At 38.7% G+C, this 17105-nt stretch overlaps 1 protein-coding gene across 4 annotated transcripts in view; it reads right to left on the bottom strand.

Annotated features, from left to right (window-relative positions):
• The window catches only part of LOC129741543 (myosin-VIIa), a 122380-nt gene that overhangs the window by 19300 nt on the left and 85975 nt on the right, over positions 1-17105 (bottom strand). For all 4 annotated transcript variants that reach the window (XM_055733286.1, XM_055733285.1, XM_055733284.1 and 1 more), the window contains 2 exons: positions 5096-5356; positions 901-5030 (listed from right to left, as the gene is read on the bottom strand). In XM_055733286.1, coding sequence (XP_055589261.1) covers positions 901-5030; positions 5096-5356 — 4391 coding nt within the window. The remainder of the gene's footprint in view (positions 1-900; positions 5031-5095; positions 5357-17105) is intronic.

The following is a 17105-nucleotide window of genomic DNA, read 5'->3' as shown; positions in this document are numbered from 1 at the left end:
CTAAACCTAGAAATCATATCATAGCGTTTTTATATGGGCTATGATTTTTTGCCTTAGTGAAAAATTGATAATGAAATCACTAGTTAAAAGAAGAAAGGTTGAATAAAGCTTTTGAGATTGATTTTTATCAGTTAATGAGAATCGGAAATTTCGTAAGTCCATGCGGGAAAAAGTGAGGAAAATGTGGGAAATCAAAAATTGGAATCAATAAAATTCTGCTGGGCTTCTGATAACGCTCAGTTGGCAAGTCAGTTGCCTTCTGAGCCGATGTCCGCAAGTTCAAGCCCAAGAGTAAACATCGAACACAGTTGTACCGGATGATTTTTAAAATAACTGACATAAAGCCGCGAGTGACATAAATAGGTTGAACAATTATAATTGAGTTTTTCATCGAATTATCGGTTGTAGTTCTATAAAGTATAAACGATATTTGTCAGCTTTCTCCAGCACGATCTACAGTGAAAGAAATACGGGTACACTTAAGATATTTTACTTGAACCTTAATTTTTGATGATTGTGTAGCTTAGCTTTATTTTAACATTACATACTTTAGAATATTTTTTAAATAGCCCAGCATTTTAAGATTTGTTTTGTTAAGTCTGTTATTGTATAAATTTTAAAAATTAATAAACGGCCTATTCAGCGGATTACCTAGCTCAACTTTTCGTGTGAGCCGAAAATTCGATTCAATGCATTGTGGGTAGTATTCGGCGGGTTGAATATTTGGTTCATCTCCAACAAAAATCATGATTTATATGTGTAGATGCAAGCAAATTTAAGGGAAAAATGACCCCGATTGTTAAATCAGCAAAAAAATACAAGCAAGTTCTCAACAGAAAAGCGTTAAATTTTTCCGAGTACAGTTCTTCCTTACAAAAATTTGCTTTCACTATGACTCACCTGTATGCTTCATAGAACCGCGAGAACAGCAGCGGCCACTTGTACTTGGCGTAGCTAACGACGTCCTCCTTCACCTTCAACGCTTGTGCCTTATCCTTCAGATAGTAACTTTTCTTGTAGGCCTGCAGCACCAACGCCGCCCATCGATCGATTGCCTTTTCGATGCCCGTCAAACAGTAATCGGGAATGAAGTTTGGCAACAGGGTGTATAGACGATCCATCGACATATCGGTGTTGTACTCGATGTAGTACTGCTGAGCGGCGATCATTGCCAGATCTTCCTCTTTGTCACACCGATACTCGCCGAATTTTACCCCGCGGACGACTTGTTGATAGATCAAGTTGGTGGCGACCTGATCTTCGATGGGATTGTGCCATGGTGCGAATATTTCCTTTCGGAAGAATAATCGCCAGGGGGCGTTTCGTTCCTGGGCGCCTTGTTCCTTGGCGTATTGTTCGCACTGGGAAATGGCGTCCATCACGTGATCACCTCCGCTGCCCAGGGATGAAACCTTGTCGAACAAAGCGATGTACAGCGAGAACCCGAATTGATCTTTAAGGGTAATTTTATCGGAGAGTTGATTACAAAGTTCTCGAGCAGTTGTTGCGGAATCTGCCAGTAGGGTTTTGGTGTTGCCGTCCATGAAGGTGATAGGAAGCATGATAGGTTTTTTCGATTTGGTTGCTTGAAGTTCGAGCCAAGACGGGGGTTGATTGCGAGTTCCGTTGTTAAATGTGCGTTTGAGGCGCTCCTCGCAATACGGAGCGTATCCGGGAGGACCTTCTCGGATGAAGGAGCGTAAGTAGTTGACGAATTTTTCGGATGGAGCGAAACACCCTACGCAAAGAGATAGCAGGATCCAACCTCTGGCGTGGGATGATTTGGACGGGTTGTTGGTGAGCTGTTTGCAAATTTGACAGTAGATTTCGTCACGAAGTTCTGCCCTTAAAATACCATGGCCTATGATAAAATGCAACTTTTCTAGATTTGATGTCGGTCGAGATTCGAGCCACGATTGGTAGCTGTCGGCGGTGTATTCTTCGTCTTGCAATCTGCGGCGGACGTCTTCACCTAACTTGTTTTTGCGTTTCAGCGTTAGGGAAACGAGCTTGTGCCGGATGGATCGAGGTTTTTGTTTGAGGAAAGCTTCCGGATCGAGTCCCATCATTTGTGCTTCCTGAAATTCTTTGCTCCTAATGAAATTGCGTCCCAATGTCGCGGTTACCTTGGACATGACTGAGGTGTTGTCACGATCCATGGTGTGATATCGAGGTTCGGGAAGATCCCCGGTGAATCGTAATATCGTTATCCAGAGTGCTTGTGCCGCGAGTTGATCGCCTTGAGTGTGCAGTGGCAATAGTGGATGTTTCAATGGTTTTCGAGAATAGTAATGAGTGATGTTTCCTTGGAAATATGTCGCGGCAAACTTTTGAAATTTGAACTCCGACAAATCTTCTTCGTCCTCGGAAATGGTGTGAATAGGACCAATAATATCTTCGTGGTTGTCTTGGTTTACAGGTAGATCGTTGAAGACGGAAGTCTCACGACCACCATGAGGAGTCGGCGCTTCGCTGCTGGAATCCGGCAGAAAGTCAAACATTGCCTCAACCAATTTGCTATCATCCACCGGCTCGTCTGCTTTTCTAGCGGCATCGTTAATGATGTTCTTCTTCACCTCGACGCGCCGGCGCTCTTCCATCTCTTGTTCCATTTCTTTTCGCTCGATTTCATTCAACCGATCACGGTAATGCTGCTCGGCTATTTCCTTAGCACGCTTATTGCCCTGGTGTTTGAGCTCTTCCTCCTCCAAACGCCTCAACCGTAACGCTTCGTGATGTCGTCGGTACTCGAGTTTAAGCTTTTGATACCGATTCATCGCTATCATTCTTCGCACATGCGATTGGATCTTAATGACGGCCCACATCTTATGACCGTACTCGCGACGGACCAAATAGCCACGGATTCTGGCCTGTAATCGCACGATATGGCCACGCAAGTGTCTAAAACGATGACTCAGAACACGCGACCGGATTAGGGCCTGCAGTCGCATGTAGCCGATGCGCATCTTTTTGTAGCGTTGCCGCTGTGCGTAACCCTTCCAGAACTTCTGAATCGTTATGGCTGCCTGTTTCATTCGAAGGAACCTCCGCCGGTAGACCCATCCGCGAATCGATCGCTGCAGGATCAGAATCTTCCGGGTGAGAACTCGATCCCGCTCCTGTTCCAGGAAAAGGTCATGGGCGTCCTTCAGGAAGACCTTGGTGTGACCAAGCTGATAGTCGGATCTGCCCAGAACCGTAGCGCAGATTTTAGACGTCGCATGTCGGCAATCGGTTCTGTGAGCCGGAGGAATTCCATTGATGAGAAACCGATAGCGTTCCACAAAGTCGCGGAAATTATGTCGGATCGGATAACCTGCTCGACGAATCCGGATCGTTTCCATCATACCGGAGTAACGAAGCTGTCGGCAACACAGAGCTCGATCGAACATCATCGGTTTTTTGAGCTCGTTAGGTTTGATACACCGGATGAAGAATGGTTGACACTGGCTGAGCGTCTTCATGAGCGAGTCCAAACTCTTCTTGAACTGAGTGGACAATGTAGGTGTTCGCTTCCTAGTTTCAGCTCCCATTTCAATGTCTTCGGCGAAAACAGTTTGCAAAAATTTATTAGTTGAACTCGAAATGAGCTGTAGAAGATCAGCACTGAAAGTGTCACGATTCTTCTCCAAAAATCCTCGGGTATCGTAGAAGACTACACCAGCAAAATGGTTCAACCCGAAGCTGGTATTGATATCCGACTTCGGCTTCAAATAGTTACGGTGGGTTCCGTGAGTTTTGTGCAACTTTGCCAACATAGTTTGGTCCGTGCCTTTAGGGAATTTGGATTCCTCGTCAATCAACGCCATGATGTTAAGCTGCTTGATGGCGATCAAATCCAGCGCATCTTGATTGTCTACGAATTCTATATGCTGCCAGTTGATGCTCTCGTGATTGTACTCTTCCTGTTCCAGCTTAAAAATGTGCTGTACGAAAAACTGTTGCAAGTTCTCGTTGGCAAAGTTTATGCAGAACTGTTCGAAACTATTTTGATCGAAGTTTTCGAACCCGAAAATATCCAAAACTCCGATAGCACTTCTCGTTGAGGATTTTGGTTTGTAGATAGCTGAGTTGATTTTCTTCACAATTAACACAAACAATCTTCCGTAGATGCCCTTCACGAAAGCATCTCGAACATCCATTGATTGATCCCGAGATAGCGTCGATACAACCGTTTCTCCATGGGCGAATAGAGTTTTCCTAGTAAGGGCATCGATAAACGGCTGCAAAGGAACTTCCAACAATTTCGCCACCCTTTCAACATTGATATGTTCTGGAATTTCCGTAGCATCTAGATTGTCTATGACGGTAGCCCGATACTTGATGTTTCCCGTGTGCAAAAGTGCAGCCAGAAGCTTCAAAATCTCCCAGATTTCGTTATCCGAAAAGCAAAGTACTTTCATGGCCGATCGAATATCAGCAAATTCAGCAGCATCGTTACGGCCCTCACACTTGATACATCCTCCACCCGTCAGATACCGATAGTCAGAAGCCTGTCCCAAGTTCAGCTTCTTCCTATCATCCACAGACAATCCAGCCAACAAGCAATAGAAGATGTGATAGTTTCTCTCCTCAGCATTCTGAGAAACTATCCGAGACTTTTCCAGCAGATATTGTTCAATTTTGGCTCCCTCGATCACTCCGCCATTGTTGAAGTGAATATCAATGTACTTTCCGAAACGAGAGGAGTTGTCATTCCGTACGGTCTTAGCATTACCGAACGCTTCCAGAATGGGATTCGCCTCCAGAATCTGCTGTTCAATCCACGAGTGCTTCCCACTGATGGCCGCCAAGTACTGAAGGATCAACTTTGTGCTCTCCGTCTTCCCCGCTCCGGATTCCCCCGAAATTACGATACACTGATCCAGTCCATAACGGCGCATATTGGCGTACGAGTTGTCTCCGATGGCAAAAATGTGAGGAGGTAGTTCACCAATTTTACGCTCCTTGTACAGCTTGATCTGATCGGCGGTGTAGATCGGCAGAATCTGGTACGGATTCACCGCCACCAGGATGGATCCGGTGTAGGTCTATAAAACGAAATAAGTTTCAATACAAAACTGACTCCAGGACTGAAACCTTAAAACCAACTCACATAGATCAGGTTGTCATTGTAGCGGATCAGGAGGTTGCGCAGGATGCCGGCCTCGTGCAGATCCCCGAGGGAGATCATATCCTCGACGCCCTGCACCGAGGAGGCGTGCATCGCCTTGATGCGCCGCTCCGGCGTGAGCCATATCTCGTTGCCGTCGTCGTCCCGCACCTGGATGCGCCGCCCCTCGGCCGAGATGACCCGGGCCCCGATGGCCACATCGAATTCGCGTCCGGACACGGGCTCGATCCATATGTAGTCACCCTGAAAAGCGAGAGGAAACCAACGTTGAAATTATGTCAGCTTTATGCAACTTGTACGGAAAGTTTTTGGTCTATAATATAACGGAGATTAGCACTGAAGAGTTAAAAAACAATATATAAAGTTTCAAAGATGACCTTTGTTAAAACTGTGAAACCTTTGACACCAGTAGTGGATGCCTAGCGAGGTATTGGATGAGAACTTCTCCGAGGCACCACTTGAATTAATTGTTTTTCAATGCCAAAAAACATACCCTTGGTAAACAGCTAATATCTTTTTTGCGTAATAAGAAAAGAAGTTACAATCTTTGACAAAGTTGGTCAGCGGATAATGTGTGTGCATCTAGAGATTAACCCTTCGTTTCATAAATTAACAAATTTGCAACAATTAATTAAAGCTGTTGTAAATTGTATGTATGTATGTATGTATGTATGTATGAAAACCCACCAGTGGCTGATAGGTCTTTCGACCCGAGGCGGTACGGGAAGTCTCAATCGCACATTCAAATATTGTTCATGCTTAACTCATCAACAATAATTGCAGCACTACCAAGGGGTCCGTTACCACTGGTTTGGGACAGGTTTGACTCATCTTACTCCCTTCCAACTGTTCGAAACAAATAAAGAATCCTGAGAAGGTACCTTAGTACCCCACCTATGATTCTTAATTTGCCGAGATACTCCATTGTATATCAGTTTTCCGCTTGTTTGATGCCCTGTCCAGCCCCCCTATAATCCCCAAGAATAGAGTTAAGCTATTTTATTATATAATCAATAAATAAATACAACAATGTATCACATTTTACCTTGTTACCACCTGCAATTCCAATGCATGATTGTTATTTTGCCTGTTTTCAAAAGAAATCAAGAACCCAATGCATATTAACAAAATTATTTTGTCTTTTAAAATCAAATTACGGAGTAGAAAAATGACTCATTCTGATTAACTAACCACAGGCTCAAACATCTATACCTGTTGTATAAGATTTAAAAAGTAGCAAACTTAAATGGTCGCAGCAAGCCTGCAGTATGGCAATATGGAAAAAAACTTTCCAAAACCCGGGGATCGCTAGTAATTTGTTTTTGCTTTAAATTTTGAATTTTTATCGATTCTTTCATCACTTTCATACAAAATATGAAATATGAAACATTTCACTAACATGCGCCTTACACAGATTCATTTAAAACCGGAATTGCAAATGGCAATAAAGATATTTCAAGGAATGAGCTCACCAATTAAGCAGCAGCAAAATCCGCATCAGCTCGCAAACACTCCCATCCAATGGTACTCTTCAAACGGTTTGATACCGTTCTCTTCCAGTCACGTTATTATGAAAGTCAGGAACTCTAATTTCGCTGCAATCCTTCCAGCAGCCAGTGGAAGAGTCTTCTTCCTCTGCACACTAACTTTGTAAGATTTTTTCCACCAAAAAACGTTATACAGTTGAAAAAAAATTACTTCACTCGTTTCTATTACAGCCCTCAAGGTATCAAAAATTTAAATTGCACCGTCCAATCGTTTCTAAACATGAAACAGTCTCACTAAAACCGACATTTTTCGTTCTTTTTCAATATTCTGATTTTCTTTTGCGCTTAAATGTCAATTTAAAACCTAATTAAAGCTGTTGTAAATTATGCATAAATTCAAATAGTCAACTTTTTTCTTCATGTCAATCATATTTCTAACTTCAAGATACGGTTCAATTAAAAAAAAATACTTTCCGAGTATATTTGTACAAACTAGACCAACTTCAATCTGAAAAATATGAAATGTTAAAAAAGGCTTATTTTTCAGAATTTTGACCTAGTCCAATTCGCACCGATGAAAAAAAATTTGACTGGAAAAAATATTTTCGCATTTTCAGTAATGCAATTAACACAATTGAATACAATTTGAAGATTTTTTTAAATTTTTGTCTGATATAATGGCCTATTATCAATTGTTGCAAATTTGCAACATCATGCAACGGTAGCACCTTTAGTTACGTATATGGGCTACAAAGTGTGTTTTCGAAAGTATCATCGTTTAAACAGTGTATATGTTTTTCGATGAAAGTATTATTATTTTAATGTTATATTATCATGCTATCGAGGCGTTTTAAAAAATAATGCAGATGCATTAGCCTCTAACTGAACAAAATGGCTACCAACTGTAGAAATATGGCAAAAAACAGTAAAAAATCCTTTTGACTAGATCATTCGTATCATAAAGTAAAAAAAAAATGGAATTAATTACGGAACCTCGTTAGAAACCCTGCATAAAAGTTGAAAAATTGTATTTCTAAAGGGTCACATATATATGTGTGTTGTATGTTGGTTATCCACCATGGGTGCACGGATTCACCGCAGTTTCTGCTTAAGTATGTTTTCAAATGTATTCTCAGATTATTAAGTTCGATAATATATTTCCAAAGGGTCACATTGTGTACAAATTTGTGACTTTCGAGTAGTTGAAGTATTTGTAGTAATAGTTTGAATCTATAATTTTTCAAATTCAACGAGCGCTGTGTTTCTATGGTTTTAAATATTATATTGTGATCCCCGGGAAAGATTTTCTGGGTTCGAAATAAATAATTTCGCATTTTTAGTAAATTAATTAATAACATACTTTTTTCCATACTAGAACATTGAATTTTTAAATGCAAATGCATTATATGTTCTCAATATTATACAATGTAGTACCCTAGTTTGCAACATGAGTTACATAATGTGCTTCAATTACTTTTTATCATTTAAACAGTATTAATGTTTTCAGAACAAATGCGATAACGGAAACGGTGCATGATGGTGAAATAGCAGTTTCATTTTAGTCCTACTTATAATTCCGTTAACTCTTCTGAATGAATACCATCGGGAAATCGTTTTCGATATTGAACCCTAAACGTTCCCCTTCCCTCTTCCAAATTAGAATCAAAGCTAACAGTTGAGTCACCGCAACTATAACGGCTCCTTCCTCTACTAACATGGATTAAATAGTGATCCACTCCGCAAAATGAAACTTATACGTAAATTGCCTCAATAAATAAACATATGATTAAAAAAAATCAGCAAAAGTTATATGAATGCATTTTGAAGGTATTTTATCCATCGGTTTTCTTTATAAAGGAATATTGAAAATATTGTTTTTTCGTTTTTTTTATTATTGGTGTTTCAATAAAGATTGCAAATTGTTCCTTCAACAATTTGTATTCCCTGATTATCAAGTTAATTGGTTCTTTGCAAATAAGTATACCATGTACAACAATCACTTTTTCTGTTAAACATAGTTTTATCATTCGTTGTTGTCAGCCGAGAATGAACTTTTATTTAGATTGTTGTATATTGCGCTTAAGAACCATTAACACGAATATCATAAAATCACATAAAATCTTTCACAAAAAAGTTACTGAAAAAGAACTGGAGATTTGTCGATTTAATTAGTCTCAATAATGCATGTAAGCACATACTTAGGTAGGAACTGCGGTGAATCCGTGTACCCATGGTGGATAACCAGCATACATAGGTACAAACCCCAGCTAAATGGTGTCCAGATACTAGGTTTACGAAGTTTTTGGGCTAAAACTATGGTTAGTGCAAGATAAACTAAGAGTAAACATTTATATCTAGCTATCTTGTGTGAGTCAAAAAAAGGTATAACCATTTCATGTTGTTGCAAATTTGCAACAATTAATATTTTGGCTAAATACTCGAAATGTGTGAAAATTATATTTTTTCATTATTTTTCCCTTCATGTACTCATCATTGCGCACTATTGAGAATTTTTTCAAGAAAAAATAAAAAATCATGAAATGAAGGGTTAAACAAACTTTATATCCCAAGTAACCATAAGCACTAAAACTTAGCCCTTAAGCAACACTATATTCCCATATAAAACTCTTTTTATGAAAAGAATTTGCGGCTTTATCGGTGAGGGTTAAAGAGTTGAAATGAAAGACGGATAGAAGATCAGAAGAAAATTCTAAGGTGGTGAAAAGAGCGAAGAGCATTTGAAATAGAAGCTTGACCATATGCTAAATTCTTTGTCCCGCATCAATTAACTGTATTGAAGAAGTAGTACCCAATAGAGAAGGCACTACATTTTTCGATACAGTTAATTATGGATGGTTCGACCGCCATGTGAGTGTGCACATGTGCCGAACGGACAAAAAATTTAGCATGTGGTTGCTCTGTTAAGTCTTCTATTGTGCGATATCGTTCCATCGATGGCTAGGTAGATTTCTTATTTTCGTTTTGTGCGGATGTTCCAACTGGATTGAGTTGTCGCATACGGTCAACGGTCAGAAATCTTGGCCTAACTATTTTCGCCTAACTATTTTTTTTTGTCCGTTCGGCACATGTGCACACTCACATGGCGGTCGAACCATCCATAATTAACTGTATCGAAAAATGTAGTGCCTTCTCTATTGGGTACTACTTCTTCAATACAGTTAATTGATGCGGGACAAAGAATTTAGCATGTGGTCAAGCTTCTATTTCAAATGCTCTTCGCTCTTTTCACCACCTTAGAATTTTCTTCTGATCTTCTATCCGTCTTTCATTTCAACTCTTCAACCCTCACCGATAAAGCCGCAAATTCATTTCACAAAACAAATTCACGGTGACTTCTCCTCTTAAAATAATAAAAACATATAAAACTCTGAATTAATGCGAATTTAGTGCAGATTTAATGCTAAAAAGGTGAAATAGCGGACTGAATAAATACTATCACAACACAGCCTTTAATAAGCATTACAAATGCTGAATTAGAGCATCATCAAATCGTCAGTTTTCGCCAGCCGAATAAAAGCATTAACAATGCATACTTAAAACGCCTTTTAATTTACTAATTGATTGATCGTGATTGATGTGAAACGGAAATTCAAAAAATAAAATCATTATCTACAACATCAATCAACCTGCTGAATGAAGGATTATGCCTGCTTAATGAAGGGTTCTATGAAATGAGAAGTGATTATAATTGAATTATGATTTGATGATTCTCGATCCGAGGATCCCACAGCAGCCTTTATCTTTCCTTGCGCCTTTACCATTTCGACCACTCTTGAAGCTGATGAGGTGGGTTAAAAAACCCGTACTTCAAGTACTGTTCGGGTAACACCTCTTTTTTATTGCTTCTATGCAATAATGCTATTCTATGCAATAATGCTGATTTAAAACTAAAAAGCATTATGAATGTTGATATACTAACTTGCATTAGAAATTAATGCTGATTAAGGGTTATGGCTAAGGGTTACGACTTTTAGCATGAAAACACGGACACGAATTGGAACTTGGAATGTTTTAACCCTTGCCCAACAAGGCAAACTGGAACAACTTGCTAGAGAGGCTAGCCGCCTCAAGCTTGAAATTCTGGGACTGAGCGAAGTCCGTTGGCCTAATACTGGAGAACACAAGACATAATCCGGGCAAGTCCTGCTTTACTCTGGCATACGAGGAGAACATGCTACTCGGGAACGAGGAGTTGGTTTCCTGTTAAGCCCGCAGGCCTACGCGGCCCTCATTAGATGGGAACCGATAAACGAAAGAATAATCGTAGCCAGATTTAGAACACGGGTTAGAAACCTTACAATGGTCCAGTGTTATGCGCCAACTGACGTTGCCGACTTGCAGGAGAAAGAGCAGTTTTACAGTCAACTGAACAGCGTGGTAGAGAAAATTCCGAAGGGTGACATTCAAATCCATTTGGGCGACTTCAACGCAAAGATTGGCTCCGACAATCAGGACCTTGAGCGCATCATGGGGCGCCATGGCCTAGGACAGATGAGCGAAAACGGAGAGCTGTTTGTAGAATTTTGTGGCAACAACAACATGGTGATCGGTGGATCGCTCTTCCCCCATCGACCAGCACATAAGGTCACTTGGGTATCCCGAGATGGCCGAACAGAAAATCAAATTGACCACATCTGCATCAGCCGAAAATGGAGAAGGAGCCTTCTTGATGTCCGCAACAAGCGAAGCGCAGACATTGCATCTGACCATCACCTCGTCCTTGGCGAGATACGACTGAGAGTTGCACGTGTCCAACGGCGCGAGGAGAAAGTCGGGTGTCGATACGACGTCCGCCGGTTGGAGAATCCAGAGGTGAAAAGGGCATACGTTGAACAGCTAGAATCCCGAGCCTCGGAGCTGCCGACAGACGGAACAGTCGAAGAACAGTGGTGTGGAATCAAGAATGCCTTTATCACGACGAGCCATGGTACTCTCGGTAAAGTTTGTGGAAGAAGGAGTGAATGGATGTCGGATGAAACTTGGAGGATGGTCGACGATCGGAGAAAGGCGAAAGTCTGAATTGAGCAGGCATGTACCGGGTCAGCCAAAGCAGCCGCCCGCTTACGATATGCGGAGCTGGAAAAGGCAGTTAAACGAGCTTGTAGACGAGACAAGAGAGCCTGGACAAACTCCCTAGCCGAAGAGGGAGAAAGAGCCGCCGCCAATGGAGATATCCGATTACTTTATGACATTTCTCGCCGCCTCAGTGGTGCAAGGACTAATGCAAGAATGCCGCTAAAAGACCGAGCAGGTCAGTTATTGACCGATCGAACAGATCAGCTCAAACGATGGACTGAGCACTTCGAACAACTCTTCCGAGTCACGAATAGCGATGGCCAACAGAATCTGCAGCTCGAAGCGGCAACAGTAAGTCGCATAAATGGCTTCAACTCGGAAGCGCCTTCGCTGGCTGAAATAGAAGCGGCAATCAAAAACATGAAATCCAACAAAGCACCTGGGATCGATTGCATCCCTGCTGAAATGCTGAAAGCCGACCCTGCCCTATCAGCACAAATGTTGCACCGTCTTTTCGCTGACATCTGGGATACTGCAACATTCCCGGCCGACTGGATGCAGGGTATCCTCGTAAAGGTCCCGAAGAAAGGAGACCTGACAGAGTGCGGTAACTGGCGAGGCATAACGTTGATCTGTACAACCCTCAAAGTACTCTGCAAAGTGATTCTGAACAGGATCCAGGAGAAAATAGACGCTACACTCCGACGGCAACAAGCTGGATTCCGATCTCGACGATCATGTGTGGACCACATCACAACGCTACGAATCATACTGGAACAAATCAACGAATTCCAGGACTCTCTTCTGCTGGTGTTCGTTGATTTCGAAAAAGCATTCGACCGACTTAACCATGAAAACATCTGGGCGGCTTTAAGGCGACGAGGGGTCCCAGAGAAACTAGTCCATCTCATCGAAGCACAGTATGAGGCATTTTCGTGCAAGGTCTTGCACGACGGTGTCTTGTCCGAACCAATCCCGGTAACTGCTGGAGTGAGACAGGGATGTATTCTATCACCGCTACTTTTTCTCATCGTAATGGATGAGATTCTGATTGGATCGATTGACTGTGCACCGAACCGAGGATTGCCGTGGAGTCCTTCAACAATGGAGCAACTGAACGACCTTGACCTGGCTGACGATATTGTTTTGCTCGCCCAAACACAACCAGATATGCAGAGCAAACTCGACGACCTCACCGAAAGTTCCAAGGCAGCAGGTCTCAAAGTCAATGTCGGAAAGACCAAGTCGATGGAGATCAACACAGGAAATCCCTCCAGTTTCATGGTAGCTGGGCAACAAGTTGAGAAAGTGGAGTGCTTCCAGTATCTTGGTAGCCAGATTACGCCTGATGGTGGTACCAGAAAAGACATCGAAACACGGATCAGAAAGGCCCGATTTGCGTTTGCGAGTCTGCGAAACATCTGGCGGTCACGCCAGATCTCCCTACGAACAAAAATCCGAATCTTCAACTCAAACGTCAAATCCGTATTGCTGTACGGGTGCGAAACCCTACTGGGGTTTAGGGGTTTTAAGAAATGTATCATAACAAGTTCACCCATAACTTTATTTCTAATCTTATTTTTTTTATTTACGACACTTTACCATCCTTGTGGCATTCGTGTCTGAAAAAGTTCTAATCTAATGATATAAACAATTTTTTATTTGAAAAGATAGTAAAAAATGGTTTATATCAATACAAATTTGTCTGCAGCCACGAATTATTCTTCGAAAACCGAAAAAAAAGTCAAGACACCATTTTTAGCCTCGATTTTATTTTTTTTTGTTTCTTGTTCTTCAACATCACATTCGAAATTTTTTGGTCAATTACACGAAGCCACAAAATTCACATTTTTCTAATGTGCAAAGAATTAAAGAGCTAGAGAAACTTTTGATAATAGTTTAAAAATTATTTAAGAAAACTCTGCACTTTTCTGACAAAACTTTAAAACGTCATAAAAAATTTTCATTTTCATATTAGATTTCAACTTACGATGAAATCAATCGCCATTAGTTATGTTTGTGAATAGAAAGTTAGGAGCAATGAACAGATATCAAAAACGAATTTTCATTTTCGTAATCTTGAAATGATTTTACTAAAACAACATAACTTTTACCAATAAGTCCGATTAAATAAATTTACATTGTAGTTTAATTTCCAAATAAATTTATGTAATTTTATAGTGAAACTTGTGACAATTTGTGAAATAATTTTTATTAGTTTGCCTTCGTATTTCAACTGTTTATGTGTGTGTTCTGCAAACATCTTTTTAGGAGTCTTTGAATCTAGATTTTCAATATGGAAAACCTAGTTTCTACCTTTCTTTCTTTTCAGATCCAGGACCCGATATTTCAATTGACGGCGACAACTATGAGCTTGAAATTTTACAACTATGATTGCGCTTTCATTTACGTTTATTGTTTCAATAATAACTCAATGAAAAAAATCAATTTTTTATAGCCTTTTATTTTGATTACAGGAGAATTTGCATATAACAAAAAATTTAAAATCTGGTTTCGATCACTGGCACTCTTGAAGTAAAAATGAATAGTTCCTTTTTTATCAAATTACAATTCAATCATGTTTTTATAGTTTTTTTGAGGTTCAAAATGGTCACTTTTTCCCTTATAGAAAATTTATATTTCAAGTCGTGGTTGTATATTATTTCAAAATTTTATATAAAACAGAGGAATTTTTCAATCAACCCTTCAATTTAAAACAAAGAAAAGAAATGTAAATTCATATGATTAATAATGAACTCTATATAATTGTGCTTAACAATTTAAAATCATAGTAAATTTCTGACCTGATTTGATTTTTTTTAGAATTTGTTTTTAATTGCTTTTGAAATCTGGTGTTATATTTTATGTATTATATTTCTTTGCACTTATTCTTATGTCCATAGCTTTAAATTCTGTTTTCAATCGAAATTTAAACTCGCATTCGTTTTCTGTACTTCGAAAATATTGACTTAAAATATCTAGTTCAGAATTAGAATCACCTACCGGGAATAACAATGATTTGAAACTTTGATTCTAAATGATTTTCTATCATACAGTTAGCGAAATTAGAACAGTACCACTATGTTTTTTGCTTGTTAAAATATGAATGATTTAAATCATCAAAAATTTCTTCTACAATTTGTTAAAAATTATTCAACGGATAGATCAATCATAAATTTTCTTTTTTGGATGAAACAATTGGCATTGAGGACCATAAATATGAAAAAAAAAAGTGCGAAATAAGGATAGTACCACTTATGTTTTTCTACAAAATTCATGATTATTTTTTTAAATGTACTATGGAAAAGGTAATAATAATCAATTACTGGAAACAATAGTTATAAACTTGAATGATTTTGTTAGAAGTACAAAATAAAAAAAATCTACAATCGATTACACTCTATCCACTTATTTTATTCAAATGTATTCTCAAAAGCTAAGTAAAAAAACAAAAACACATTTCTGGGGTGGAAATTCCTACAAGCGCACTTTTTGTTTTATTTTGAAAATATCGAAATTAAAGATTAAAAAATTAAAAACTGTTCATAAGAATGACTACCTGGTGTACCTGTTTAAAAGAAAGTGTCAATGATGATATTTCATGTTTGCAGCTCATGGACTGATTTAAACTTCTTGTTATCACTTTAGAAACATCTGGCAAGAATAGTCCTAACATTTAAAATTGCATTCAGATCTGTATTTCGACCTGTCTACCCGAAAAAATGATTCCTCCAATCAAAAAACCCTTCCAAAGCTTTTAAGGTGTCATAATGCATATTTTGCTGAAAGATAAAGTTAACATCCAATTTTATCTTTCGTAAATGGGATCGAGACACTGCCTATTCAGCAGTTCTATATAGTAATCTTTATTCATTTTAAACAAATGCTCAATTTCACATTTCTCAAAAATCCAATCCATACCATCAGCTCATCAATTATAGGTCGCCAGCAGATCGTGGCCTAGAGGATAGCTTTCTTGCCTTCTAAGCCAACGTTCATGAGATCGAATCCCGTGACATAATCTGGCTCACAGTAGCGGAGAATGAGGATACTTGATTCCTTAGCTATATCTCGAAACTGGAATGTCTTACAAAGATCAAATGTTCTAGCAAAATGTGCCAAAAAAAGCAAAATAACAATGCTTGCAGTTTAAAAAAATTTAACAAAATAATTGTTTGAGTAATTGATCTTTGTTTGAAAAATTTTACAAAATGTAACTTGAAGATCTTTTATACAGTTTTCTAAAACCTTTCAAATGCTCTGAAAAGCTTTTTGATATTCCATATAGTTTTCGAGTAAATTCAGAAAAACGAAGTGACGAATGTGCCATTTTGACGTCGATGTGACTCATATCCGTAAATCCATGAGAGAGATACGGAAAACTCTAGCAGTTTAAAAAAATTTTAAGCGATTTTCATACAATTCAGGACATAGATATACCTATCTGACATGGTGATATTTTAAAAGAAAAGACAACCCTCCCACCTTAGTAAATGGGGGGGGGGGGGGGGGGGTTCCCATATAAATAATTTTAATTTTTTTTATTTTATCATTTCTTATTTTATGAAATTTATGTAAATTTATACAAATTTATATATTTTCTGAAAATAGGTTTTTACATTTTCCAGCAAATCAATTTCACGCAGAAGTACTTTGAGTGAGGAGTTGTTTGATGATGGAATAAAAAAAGTAAATTTGCAAAATTCAATACATTTTTAAAATAATATTTTCTTAATGAGTTTTTTATGGAAAATATAAAATATTATGAAATGAAGGGTTATAATAATTCGTTAGTGCGCAATGATCTCATAAAGAAAACATTGTCAGTTTTAAATTAAAATGAAATGTTGTGCATAAATAACGATAAATTTATTTATTGAATAAAAGCACAAATTTAATTAGTAAAAATTCTTCAAAATACATTCTTTCGTCGAGTATCTCCCAAAATTCTTTGCAGTTAAGTGAAGGACTCATCGCTTTGGCATATTTTGTTCACGTTTTTGCAGCCTGTTTTTATTTTGTTGGATTAGGTACGTTTGCAGCTGATGAAAATTTAAACAAACTTTAAGTAGGTATACATAGTTATTTTGTATGAAATATTTCATTTCTCATTTATTGTTCCCAACATCTCTTCAAACTCTCCGATATCTTCAAAAATATCCACATCCTCGCTCGATTATGCTTCAATAAGTTCCAACGCGCTGGCTATTTTAATAAAATCGCAAAAATTGTTCTATTTCTTTGATTCGGAAGTTTGCACAAGCCTATATACTAACTACCATAGTTAGTAGGACATTAGACACTTCGGCGTATAATCGTTGAAACAAAACTTACGTTTTCACGCCGAAGTGACTAATGTGTTTTAAAAACTTATGTAGGCAAAAAAAGGAGTTGTGATCCGAAAGGCTATATTTTGGATACATTTTAGAACAGATTGTACAAATTATATTTCGTTAAAAATCCTGGAG

Source organism: Uranotaenia lowii, chromosome 2 (assembly GCF_029784155.1).
Source record: "Uranotaenia lowii strain MFRU-FL chromosome 2, ASM2978415v1, whole genome shotgun sequence".
NCBI classification, from domain to species: domain Eukaryota; kingdom Metazoa; phylum Arthropoda; class Insecta; order Diptera; family Culicidae; genus Uranotaenia; species Uranotaenia lowii.
The sequence above is the reverse complement of the archived record's forward strand: the minus strand, read 5'-3'. Positions and strand labels throughout refer to the sequence as shown.